This window comes from Amblyomma maculatum, chromosome 11 (genome assembly GCF_055883805.1).
Source record: "Amblyomma maculatum isolate TAMU_Amacu chromosome 11, ASM5588380v1, whole genome shotgun sequence".
NCBI classification, from domain to species: domain Eukaryota; kingdom Metazoa; phylum Arthropoda; class Arachnida; order Ixodida; family Ixodidae; genus Amblyomma; species Amblyomma maculatum.
The window spans coordinates 6,953,444-6,966,888 of record NC_139354.1 but is presented as its reverse complement, the minus strand read 5'-3'; the positions used below and the strand labels follow the sequence as shown (position 1 = coordinate 6,966,888).

General features: G+C 46.2%; 1 protein-coding gene across 3 annotated transcripts in view; it reads left to right on the top strand.

The window, feature by feature from the left end:
• Positions 1-13,070, top strand: part of Ehbp1 (Eps15 homology domain containing protein-binding protein 1) — a 54,887-nt gene extending 41,817 nt beyond the window's left edge. For all 3 annotated transcript variants that reach the window (XM_084583928.1, XM_084583929.1, XM_084583927.1), the window contains 4 exons: positions 1,365-1,461; positions 11,644-11,717; positions 11,995-12,109; positions 12,832-13,070. In XM_084583928.1, the coding sequence (XP_084440054.1) occupies positions 1,365-1,461; positions 11,644-11,717; positions 11,995-12,109; positions 12,832-12,913 (368 nt within the window). In that variant the 3' untranslated portion in view covers positions 12,914-13,070. The remainder of the gene's footprint in view (positions 1-1,364; positions 1,462-11,643; positions 11,718-11,994; positions 12,110-12,831) is intronic.
• Positions 13,071-13,445: the final 375 nt, after the last annotated feature.

The following is a 13,445-nucleotide window of genomic DNA, read 5'->3' as shown; positions in this document are numbered from 1 at the left end:
GTCAGCTGCCAGCGTCATACTCATGATTTTTCACTCACAAGGTCAACATCGGCGGACGGCCGCGGCGCCGGATTTTCAGTAAACGGAACCTTTAAGGCTATCACATTAAAGCATCGGACTTCGACATGACTGCATCTACTTTAATGTTCGATGGAGTTTGACAATTGGCCTTTCCAAATGGTCATGGCGGTCAATACGGAAGTGTCACACTGTCTGCACAGGTTGATTTGCTTTTTCCCTGCATTAATTGCTCGCAGTGTGTCCATACTTTTATGCAGCAAAAACTGCTTTTTTTCTTCTTGGTGCTGTCATTGGCTACATTACTTGTTGGATCTCGCTAAAACTTTGCAGTAACATTGGTCACAACAAAAAAAATACCTGCCCACACATGTCAATGGCATGAATGACCGGGCGACGACGCCTGCTAAGCTACAGCATATTAAACCACAGCTTTGTGGTGACACTAGTATAGTTGGCACTCTAAATGGTGACGATGATAGCTACTGGCCAAGGTGCATACACATAGAGACTGCAGTTTCTGTTTCACTCAACGGTTGCGGCGTTGTTAATCATAGCCAGATTTGTAATACTGATGTTTCTTGATCATAGAGGAAAAAATAAATTGTGTATGTTATTCTTAAATATGTGCTATTTTGAAATTCGTAGTTCTGATATATGTTTACATTGGAAATGTTAAAAATCAGGTGGTGATTTTTAAAATATTTGTAAATTTGAGAAGTTTGTTAATATGATAAACGAATTTGACTCTGTGAGGGAGCTGCAGAGTTCTGTTCCCAGTGGTTCCATAATGGGGACTAATTTTCCTCTGGCCTTCTGCCCAGCTTTTTTCTTTTTGGGAAAACTTGGGCAAACATGTCTATGGCTCCCCCACCTCATTAAAATCAAAACTTGTTTTCTGTTGCCCTCATTTTTTATGTCACCTTTGTGCCATTGAGAATTAAATGATCATTGTTGTCGGGTTTCATTTAGAAACATTTCCAACAAAAAAAAAATTAATTGAATTTACAAAAACAATTTGTCATCTTGGTGCAGTACCTTCACTGTTTGAAAATAATGGTTGTTTCTCAGAAATAAAGTACAATTAAATGAAATTGGGACTAGATGAGAAGGACAACCATCGGACTTCTGAAAGCCCACTATTGTTATTCGTTTCACAATGTTTCAGCTGACGCTCTAAAGTGCCACTGTAAAAAAAGTGAGGGTGTAAGATGTCAAGGTCACTTGCATGAGATATAATATGGGTGTCCTATTTTTCAGTTAAGTATAGCATTTTTTTTTTGGCCCATACTTCCCTGTGGTTGCAGCCAAATGCAATTGATGGCATTCCCTGTCTCATTCTGCAGGCAACGAGGAAGAAGAGGACCGCTGTATGCAACGCTGGTTTGCATTGGTCAATGAAAAGAATGCTCTGATACGACGGCAAATGCAACTTAATCTGCTGTGAGTCATTCTGTTGGTGTAATATCACAGTGGCGTCCCTCGCTTGCCAAATCGGGGTGGTTTCAGATTCACAAGGTGCACTGACAGAGTGAACTGGGATGCAGTTCATTAAAGAGGTTCATTAGGGAAGGGAAAACTGTAGGTGGCTTGCGAGTGGGTGCTTTTCAAAGTATGCTGTAGTTTCATTTAAAATTTGTGAAACAGCCTGGAGAAATCCTTTCTTAACAGATGAAATTCCATCTTTAGAGGCCATTTAGTAGAAAGAAGATGAGAAAACCTTGCTTGCAGGCTAGATGTGAGCGATCTGAAGAGGATGCGGCTTTGCCTTAAATGCATCCCCCACTTTAATGCCTTGGCGCTGCGGGTTCCTTAATAAATAAATAAATGAATAAATGAATGAATGAGTGCTGAGCCACGAATTCATCTCTTGTGTTCTGGGCCCACATAACTGATGTCGTTCGGGTAAAAGTGAATTTTTCAAGCTGTGAGGCTGCCATGTTTTAGAATATAAGGATGTCATTTATTGCATTGCAGCACATTTCCAAGGATGCAAGATCGCGGTGTTCGGTGATGGAGCTAAACTGGCATGATCCTTTCAGTGAAACCGTATGAAGAGGTTGGGGTCATAGAATTTGTTATAACTGACTTTGTTTTGGTTGTTTGCTAAACAGTTGTAAGTATTACCTTGAGTCATCGAATGTATGAAGTCTGTCCAAGGTCACCTATCAAAGCAGCCTTGAATTAAAAATAAGAGAACGTAGATGAGTGGCGATAAGAGAAAGTACTGAAGTAGGGGGGGGGGGGGGGGGGGGCAATTTCTCTGCTATATAGAATGAAAATGGTGGTATATAATGAATTGACCTCTATGCATGCATGGACGTACGTGTGCATGCATGCACCAATTTATCGCACCTATGTTTGCAGCACGACTCATAACGTTATTTTATCATCTACGATGCATATTTGATGCGCATAACTTTGCTACACTTTTTTCACTCCGCTATGCAAAAGCATGGCAGTTTTTGTTTTGGTAACAAATTTTTCAACTATCACCATTTATTCAATCATAATAATAACAATAACAATTGGTTCACAGGAAAGGGAAGGCACAGTATCTGTCACACATGTTCTGTGGACACCTGAACAGCACTGTAAGGGAAGGGATTGGGAGAGAAAGGGGTGGAGTAGTGGAAGGCTCGCAAGTAATTTCGACCACCTGGGGATCTCTTGACATCGCACAACACACGACGAACGCAACTTACTTTCGCCTCCATTGAAACGCAGCCGCCTGTTTGGTGTTTTAGGAATGGTAGTAGTCGCTAAGAAAATATCTTATTTCATAATAACTGCTTAGTAACGTTGTGTTTTTATTTTTTGTCCTACACAGCAGTGAGCATATGTGAATTTGCTGTGAATGCAATACGTTGGGGCAGTGGGAAGGCTGCATGAAGTGTTGCGCCCGGTCATGCTTCCTAACCAGTGCTCTTGTCCAGGCATCGGAAAGGAAAACATCGTTTAGTCGGGCACATGAACTTGGAAACGACTCATGCAACTGCACTGCAGCTTTACTGTTGCAGATGGCTGCATTTAACGGAATACTAATTTATGCTGAATCCTACAACTAACTTCTTCTAAGATGCATTGTGCCGTGAGCCAGGTGAACTCATTCGGTCAGGGGCTTATCAATAGGTCTCACTTAGAGAGGCGGTTGTGATGGGTAGTCTCAGTTGGGTCATGTATATGTTCTTCAATTTTCTTTTTTTTTTTCATCTAAAAATATGGTTCAGTATTGTTTTCCTGTGCAAAGTTTCTTTCTTGGAGAAGGGGCTGAAGTTTGACCACTTCCTCTGATCCCTTACCAAAGTTTGCTCCTTGATTCGGTTTAGAAATACAGTACCTGCTTAATAATTGAAACTCAGGTAAATGAAAATTACAGATGAATACAATTAAATAAGGTTATTTGGTTGGTTTCTTACGTGTGCGGTAGTGAAATTCTTAGGTTAGTTGAATGCTTGCTTGTTGCCGTCGGTTAAATGGCACAAAAAGCTGATCATTCAGAATCTGCCCACGCCTTTTACAGATAGTCTCACAACCATCAACAAATTCTTTGTAGCCAACACTATAGTCAGTGCGAGCCAATCCAGTAGGCCTCACAATAATTTTCATTGCCCGTGTGGCTCTGCATTAAGCTTTCATGCGACCAGCGTTTCTGCATGATAAAGAATGCCAAGAAATGCCCGTTACAGTGGACCCTCATATAAAGTTGCGAGTTTTGTAGGAGCTTGACCAAAGTGGCCTAACTAAGGCACAAGCGGCAACTAAGTTCGACATCCCCAAGTCAATGCTGTTGCGGATCTACAAAAACAAAGCCACCATTAAAGGGACTGTCAAGGATGGGATCTTCACCTCAAACCAAATGCAGATGACAATGGGGCTACATGAAGAACTAGAAAAGGTTCTTGTCTGGGGTTTATATATGTGTGGAGCACCAATTTTTCTTTAAACGGTCCCATTTTCTAGCAGAAGGTGCTGGAGGTGGTCAAAAGCACAATGGGTTAGTGAAAGTGCTGCACTGAACAGAAAGATTAATTCTAGTAGTTATCATTTAAACTGCTATAAACTTGTTTCACCAAAGGCGAGAAGTTCTGGTTTGGTATCTCTCTTATGTGCAATTAATTTTCTTAGCTAACTTTTTTGAGGTTCCACTGGACACTGTGCTTCGTTAGCTCTTTCTGTACCATGGGGAAAATGACAATTTTTTGTAGGATTTGACAGTCTTTATTTATTTTTTTTGTGAAAGCTATTAGATTTGATATTTTATGTAGCACATGAAATGGAAGCTAAATAAATGTGCTTTTTATATATAATATTGAGCAGCGAAATAGGCATTGCAACATGAAATTTTAATTTCCAAACTTGAAATCAATTAAATTAAGAGATGCAGAATCAGTGTTTGTTTTGCATCTCCTTGCTTTTTCCTGTGTATTTTATGGTGCAAAAAATATGCATTATAGGTGCCAAAAACAAGATCTTATATTAAAAAAAAGGAACAATACATATAAATATATACACTCGTATCTGAAAGGAAAAGTGTAATTTTTTTTTTCTGGGATATACAGAATGTTCGGTCTTTTATTAGTCACCATCTGTGAAAAAAAACAGAAGTTCTAAGTTGAGTAGTGTTCTTGGTACAAAGTAATAACATGACGTGCAAAACAAAGCCAGCAACAAAAACAAGACTAGTAGCTAGCGTATGGACACCGATGTTTCCACCTGGTATTCATCATCATTGCTATCATAACTGAATTCTGACGCTGACAGCAGAATGTTCAGACTCGCTGCTGTTCATTTTGCCGATAAAATCAATCACAGGCAAGACGAAGTCACAATATGTATTTGCAACAGGTTCAAGCTGACCATTGTTTCCAATAGATGCAACAGCACGCCTTCGGAAAACATTCAAAAAATGGCGCCGTGAGAAAGAAAAAAGAAAACTTTATTGAAAACTAAACTTGATTAGCTTGATTACATGCCGAATGTTGCAGCATGTCCATAAGCAGCACGGATGACTTTGAAATTATCACATGAATTTATCATTAGCGGGCTAATGATGCTCTATGGGAGAGATAGGGAAAGCGGGAAAGCTGTAGGGAGGATGCAAAGTGCTGGCCTGAGAATGGCAACAAGCAATCTAAGGCTCCTTGCTGTATCCTGAAAATAACATGGACAGCGAATAGTTGACCTGAGCTCCATTCCTTGGAAGGCACGGAAGGGGCTGTAGTGGTTATTCATCTTGCACATTACTGTTGTTGGTGAGATGCAAGCTGGAGTAAACAATACTAATGCAGGATGCAGGGGTGCAACAGCTGAAATAGGATTTGTAGTAATTTTTGGAGCAGCGCAATTTCGTTTTGGCGCAGTAAAATCTATATTTGGAACAGGTCAGAGAAAAAAAGAAGTACTGCACTGTGCATCACGAATTCAAATTTTAGAACCTTTAAACAAGGATGAAACTTTTTTTTCAGCACAAGAAAAAAAATGAGATGTGAATATTGGGCTGTATGAATGTGATCCACAGAAAATCTAGGAAGAGCCGCCTATCACCCGCGCTTAGTATATTTCCTTTAGGAATCCGGCGAGTACATATTTTTGTAAATAAGCATTTTGTACTGCAAGCCATGCTGCTACACTAAAAAAAGTTGAGCCATAAAACCAAGGAGGTTAATTTTTAAAACTTGAAAAAAAGGCTAGAGAATATGCATGTCTTTTTTTCTTTTTGCATCTAGCGGGGTTTGACAATGTATTCTTAATCACGGGGTCTTATCTTGCTCGCAAGACTCATACAACAATGTTTTACGGTCTGCGAAATCCACAGCTTGTGTCGTGCGAGGGCAGCTCCAGAAGAGCCCAATTCGAAGCCATGACTGCGATTAGTCTGTGCTCGGAGCAAGCGCAGTGCAAAGCAGAAAAAAACTCTGATTCAAAAGTGAACACAGAAAAAAAATGAAAAACAGCACCCAAAAGACAAAAAGGCAAATGCCAAAAGCAAACAAGAAAGTAAGTCGTAAGTAAAGAAAACTGATGAGTGAGCGCTTCGACCTATGATTCTCTTTAGGGGCTGCGGTGGTGGTTGTGACTCGGTATTTTGATTAAGGGGAAGTGGGCGATGACTCGGGATATTAGATATGTATTTCATGCACAGAGCAGACCTTATAGTATTTAGATGTTCCAGCATCTGTAAACATTAATTTTGGCAGTCTTCGGCTCCACTGCACCGTTATCGAATTCAAAATCTAAGGCTGCTGCGCGTTTCCCGACCTGGTGACGTCCAAAATAAATTTCACATGTACTACCTCAAATTATATTAGCACGAACACAGAAGCCATAACTGGCGCACCTCCTACACCACCTGACTTCGGGAAAGTGAGTCTATTGACAAGACAACATAAAAACAACTTTATTGTTCATGGCTGTATCCTGTTGGTTACGAGTTTCAGAGGTTGCTCGGAAGGGACAGCAGGCAGCCACCACTGCGGCTGCCAAACCCTACCGCACCATTTATTTAAGCTTCTCTTCCTAAAGCTTTACCTGGTTTCATCTTCTGTCCCCGTTTTGGATGTGCACAGCCTCTAATTATGCCGCTTTATCGCGGAGGTGTCTTTTCCTTTTTTGGGGGGGCCATGTGCTGTGCGCCAAGCTGACCAACGCGGTGGCGCATAGTTCGAATTATCCGCAGCGGAACTGACTCGCGTTCGAATTAATGGCCTTTTTTTTTTTTTGTACATAGATCTCTGTGGAGTTTGGACGGATCAAGTAGTGTAGTTCGAATTATTGAGCTTCGAATTAACGAGCTTTCACTATATCGTCCACACAGAACTCTTAACCCTTTCCCTACCGCTGACGAGTATACTCGTCATTAGATTCTGTACCTATATACCCAATGACGACTGCGTAAAATTTTGCTCACGCAGCGAACCAATGACGACTATGCTCGTCCTATTGCATCTAGTTGCGGTTTGTGACACTAGATGGCCACACTTGTCCACACTTTTCTATTTGTGTGTCGCCTTTCGCCATATTCCTGCCTCTAACAGCAGCACGCGAAAAATGGCTGCCCCTCTGACGCACGTGAGTGAAAGCTCGTACAAAAGAAAGTATTGTGACGACTCCTCATCAGATTATGACAGTTCTGTTGAGTTGTACTCAGATACGGAAAGGGACGTGTTGTCATTTGAGGACTGACGATGAAGATTCTGTGGATAGACCGGAAAATCTCGTAACCGTGAGTGGTGCCCCATAGATTTATCAAATCCGCCTGCTGCACAGCCGCGTTTCCCGTTCTCTCAAACGCCTAGGATAGCTGAAGTTGAACCTGACGTTGAAGATATAGTGGCGTGGCTTGAAATGTTTTTTGATGAGGAGCGCTTCGACAGAATGCTTTTTCGCAGAATACTGGTGTCTTGCAGTAAAGCCTTCTTTAAACATTTTTTTATGGAATTTGTGCAATAAAGAATCCCTACTGCATCAAAAGAATGGTGCCGCTTTACTCAGAATAAAAAGCTTTATGAAATCAGCTAAAAAATATTTCCAGTATATTTGTAACAATTTTCCTCCTTTTGCGTGGGAGGGAAAGGGTTAAATTGCACTCAAGTACTCACAGACCACAGAGAGTTTTGCATTAGAATATGGCCAGGAGTATCTTTTCAGGGACCCTTTATAAAGAGTCCTAGGTGGCCTTATCGTATTTGTTCGCCTCACGCTACCCAAACCACATTCGAGGCATCACAGCCACCCCTGGGCTGCTAAAGCCAAAACTACACAAAATAAGAGATCCATCTATAGATTATTCCTCGGACCTAAGGGAATCCACCTTTTTCGAATGGTCACTCCGCGCATGCGCACCTCCCATGGTTGAAAACGAACCGCCAGCCGCGCATGCGCAGTTGTTGCGCCCGCGATCAGCTTAGCCAGAGCTAATCGCGGAGGCCACGCGCAGTCATATTGGAGACTTTTAGTTTAGCCCTGCCACTTACCGCGGCCGTCTGCCGCTACCGCGCATCGTCAGCACAGCACACGCTGATTGGTCCCTGCGTGCGGCACCCGCCAAAATTTGACGGGAACGTGGCGCCATCTGTCGCCACCGGGGTGATCTGCGCATGCGTATTGACGCTCGCGCGGTAGCGGTAAACTAAAAGTCTGTATTCTTGATACGCGTACGCTACAGTTGGTGGTAGCTATCAAGCACACACATCGCCAGTTTGCAGGCGCAACTGCGCCTCGTGGAAGCGGATCACAGCTCCGTCTCCCAAGTACGTTTGTTCTCAACTTGTTGCTTGGTCGGTTGGTTGGGCTGGGTTGGTTTGGGTTTAACATCCCAAAGCGGCCGAACACTATGAGAGACGCCGTAGTGGGGGACTGCGGAAATTTCGACCACCTGGGGTTCTTTAACATGCACTGACATCGCACAGCACACGGGCGCCTTGCTTTTCGCCTCCACCGAAAAGCGGCCGCCAAGGCCGGGATTCGATCCCGCTTCCTTGGGAACAGAGGTCGAGCGCCGTAACCACTACGCCACTCCGGCGGGGTTCTACTTTGAAATACCCATGGCGGCACAGACCATGGGCACAATATACTGGTAGTGTACATTATCAAAATATTTCAATATTGAGCCGATGATTTGTCCTGTACGCAGCAGGAAAGCGGCGTTTCCTGCTCTTCTAATTGCTTCCCGAAAGGCGGCTGCTAAGAGATGCGAAAAGTGACCATCCATCGGCCTGCGAAAAAAAAAAAAGGGGGGGGGGGGGGGGGGAGGCACGAAGCGTTCCGCGCAGTCTCCGAGGCCACGTGCGCACGAATTCGGGCCCCAGATATTTGATTGATGATGCGCCCGAACTGCCCAGTTCGTTTTTCCACGGATGCCAAGATGCATACGCACTCATATTCCGGAAGCGCTGCTCGAATCGTGCCTTTTATGACAGGTGCATATTTGATAGCCGTGTTGTCGTTTTTCTTTGTGTGTGTATATGTGTGTGTTTGGGAGAGAGAGAGGGGAGGGGGGGCGTGCGTGCGTGCGTGCGTGCGTGCTTGCGGCGTTTGGCGTTGATACTCGCAGCTTTTGGCCGGTTTAATGGAATCTACTTGAGCGAATTTAATTTGTCCAGTGTTTAGGCGCAATTTTCCAATGTGGGGTACATTTGAATTACTCCCTTTGCATGTCACCCGAGTGCAGCCACATGGCTACAGATGAGAGCTATTCATTATTAACTTCGTAGTGTAAGGAAAACCATCTTGGTCCGGGGTTCGAATCCGAGATCGCCACCTCGCCGAGGTAGTCGATCTACCGTTTTATTTAGCGAGGACGGATAGCATATGGTATACGGTGAACAATTCGAGGTGGGAATGGTGTTGGCTTAATGTTTAGGGGAATTCCCCGAAGTTGAGCTGCCGTTTGTAGCCGTATGGCTGCACTTCGACGGACGCTAAAGAGTACTTATTGCGTTATTACAAATATGCTCCATTTTGATCCCCCCCCCCCCCCCCACACACACACAAACATTGGACCAACACTATTCCCACTTCGAGTTGACCAATTAGCTATCGCCCTATCAAGTTTTAGCAGTCCTGTTAACTTAGCTAGTCGAGCGCGACTTCCTGTATATAGTTTGTATCGGAGTATATAGTTCGTATCGGGTATATAGTTTGTATCGGAGCTTCTAGAAGGCTATGCGTGCTGTAGTCAATACAGCGTTGTAAGAAAAAAAAAAGAAATAATAAACGCCGTCTATTCGACTTAGGATAGCGGCGCACTCACCAAAGACGTCCAAACAATCTTCGTTTCAGCTTGCTTAGGGCAAGGGTATACGTTCTGTACAGTTTCTGGAAGTTAATTCTGGCTACGATCGTCGTCTGTCTAATTGGGATTTCAGCCTATTCGATTCGGAATGTGGGCCGTAGTCTGTGTGAGCGGACAGAATAAAAGCGTGCCGCCGAGTTTCATTGTTTTGCCAGTAGCGAGATTTAGAATAAAAGGGGGGTGCGAAGCGCATGCTCAGAGGGATTGCCGCACTCGCCCATTCATCGCAGCATTCCGCGCGTGCGCATTGGCGCCCGCTATTACCCTATCCTGTATTTCGTGTCCATTTGCTTGCATGCTGGCATTTTAAGTGGCACATGCAGTTTCCCTTTATTGTTCTTTCGCCCAAGGTTGCGGGGTCGAATCCCAGCCTTAGGCGACTTCATTTCCATGTGAGCGAGACGGAAAACATACTGGTGCGTTGTGCGATGCCGTTTGAAGAATGGGGTTGAAATTATTCCTCAACACAGCACAGCCATCGCGCCACATGCAGTTGTCGCTGTAGCTTGTTCGCATTGCGCAGTGCGGTGCAAGTCGGGAACCCATGGCTGCGCTAACCGTCGGCCCAACAGAGTACGCTACTATAGAGTCCCTAAAACGTATAGAGCCCAACGTTGCCGATACAGTCCCAATATTGTGCCGATGATTTGTCCTCACACGTTGAGAGTATACCTGCCCCAGACCTTTGAGCTCTTCTTTTCGAGAGGTGTCCAATACAGGCACGTGTTGAGCGACGAACGAAAGCGCAGACTTTAGTTCAAAACCAAAACGAATAATAGATAAACGAACAAACGCGTTCTCTAATGAGCGAGAGGAAAAGGTCCCCCAATGATGGAAGAGAAGGCGTTGTCTGGCAGCCATGGTTGAGAGCGGTCGTTGTCCCCATTCCACTAAACTACATGGTACAAAAATAAAGCGAGAACGAGGCGATGGCTGCCTAATGAGCACAGACTTTGCCCACAATGTCTTCGATACAGATGCGGGGCAGTGTCAGCTGTCAAGCTCCTTCTTTCCTCCCTCCCTCCCTCCCCCCGGCTTAACCAACGCTCCGGCTTTGTAGATAGTCCTCCAGCGTGGACCGCGCACCCTCTGCTGTTGACCCTCGGCAGCTCTTGTCACAAACGCCTCTCGGATTTGCGTGCGAACGGGACGTGTTTGTGTTAGCGAAACATGGCGGGGGACAGGTTCAGTTGACAGGCACGGTGTCGATGCGGCGTCTGTTGTTGGCATAGTGCAGTCCCACCGCTACACTATACTCCTAGGCTTCCAGCGAGATCTGGTCATGTGCATTTTGCAAGATACTGTTGCCTGTCTATATGAGCACAGTCGCCATTGAATATGTCCTGTTACGGTTGCACATTGCTTGCTATACGACAGTGCTTCACTATAACGGCATCGACAGTGCATTGTCCAAGCCTGTTGAGTTTTCATCATGGGGCGTCATCTTTTTTTCCGCCGCCTAAGAAACGCCTTACACCACGTTAGGGGATTGTGACGCATAGCGCGTGTTGTTGCAAGTCGAATGGTCGAGCGCGTGACACGGTGTCGTGGAACATCCTTTCTGCAACCCGAGAAAGAGAGACGGAGAAAAAAAAAAAAAAAAGCGTCCCTTTTTTTTTTTTTTTTTTTTTGGGGGGGGGGGGGGGGGGGGTATCCCGCGCTTTTTCGAGCAGAGCTGTAGGGAAAAACACAAAGCTCGCGCTGTGAGCGGGATGGGCTCCCGGTTCGGAACCCTAGCGCTGAAGGCAGCGCGCGCTAGCTTTTCTCGCAATTTCTCTTTACTGCGTGTTGCGTCTGCTTGTGTCTTCATCATATTCTTCTTTGCGCAGGGAAAAGGAGCAGGACCTGGAGCGGCGCTTCGAGATGCTCAACGAGGAGCTCCGGGGCGTGCTACAGCTCCAAGGCGAGTGTCTGTCTACCTTGCTCGGCAGTGTGCGTGCGTAAGCGCGCGCGTGGCGCTGCGATAAGCCGCTTACGGAGGAATCAATGGGCCCGCGAGCGCGGGTGTACAGCGCAGCGTTAAGGGAGGACGTGGAAAAGCTGAGGGTGGGAGGGAGGCCGGTGTTGGGTGGCGGTGCGGCGTGCTGCTCGCTAATGGAACCTCGCCGCCCTGGCTCGCTCGTCTGCTTTTGCTTGATTTCGGCGCGTTCGTTGCCGCCGCTGCTTCTTCCCCTGTGCAGACTGGCAGAAGACGGACGCCCAGCGCAGCCGTGAGGCCCTCCTGCTCGAGGAACTGGTGGCGCTGGTCGACAAGCGGGACGAGCTGGTGCAGCACTTGGACTCCCAGGAGAAGGCGTGCGTATGATTAGTATTATTATTTTTTTAAGTACGTTGACTAAGCGAGCGAGCAAAGCGCACAGTGCATCTTTGTCTCTAATGGAACGACGGCGGGGGCTGACTGACGTCACGGCGAGGCCAGATGGTGGACCGGCGCCAGGGGTTCTTTCGTGCTATTCGGCGTACGCTGGAAAGAGACACTGACGTCGTTCGGGGCATTTTATTTTTCGGTCGCTCTGTTTCCTTTCTTCTCGACGCCTCGATCGATCTGTCAGGCTCTTGTTGTTTCTTGAAAGCGAGAGAAAGAGAGAGATGGGGGAGGGGGAGATAAAGAGAGTCTTGCTGTGGGTTAACCGTACATGTCGCTGACCTGCAATAACGGAATACATCTGCAACGCACTGAATTTGCTGGACAGGTCCCGTGGAGATTGCATCTAGGTGAACTGCGAATTATTATATCTAGCTCTTACTAAGTTAGCAGCCATTTGAAATACGGTGGAAAGTTTTTCAGCCTTAGTCGCTAAAAACTGCAAATTAAAGGTAAAAAAAGCTTTCTTTTATTGGTGGTGTTTCACGTTGGCAAAACATCCGGGCTTGCAGTGTGTGTATGTGGCCTTTATATCCTTGTATTCGTGGTTAACTGGCACAAACTCAGAAGAAAGCATCATTTCCTGGAAGCATATAGACAGCAAATATTCTGTCAAAAGTCTCTTCCTTCCGTGTCTCTTATTCCCACGCAGCATCGCCGAGGACGAGATGATGGCCCTCGCCACTCGGCGGCAGCGGCTGCAACCCGAGAGCAAAAACTGCCGCCTCCAGTGACGACGACGAGTACGCGTGAAGAGGGGACAAAGACAGTCGACAAAGCGGCGGCCGCGGAAGCAGTGCCTCCGGCCGCCGTCGCTTCCTTTTATTTTCTTTTTCGCCGCCAGGCGGCGTGCACAGCAGCAGCAACAATAAACCGTCAGCAGCCAATTAACGGGGCGTGAAACCCGAGTCACCTTCCGGCCGGCCGCCGCCTCGTGGCGTTAATTGGGGAGGCGGTATATGGTGCTTGTCTCTGTGTATATGGAAAGACGGGAGGAACCCCTACATGTCCTGCCCATGTGGAAGCGTGCGAGAAAAAGTACAGTATGTTCTGCCCCGCGGCATCAAAAAGTGCGGTGCTCTGCCACCGCCGCTACGGGGCGCTTTGGTCGCTGTCCCGAGCTCCCCACCACACATCTGTGCTGTTACGGCGGCGTCGTGCGTCGGAATGGAGCGCAATTAGCGGTGCTGAGGCGGCGACGGGTACCGCCCCGTCGCCGCCCTTCCCCGTCCTCGCCTTCGCGCGTCTCCCACTTCCTTCCTCCGC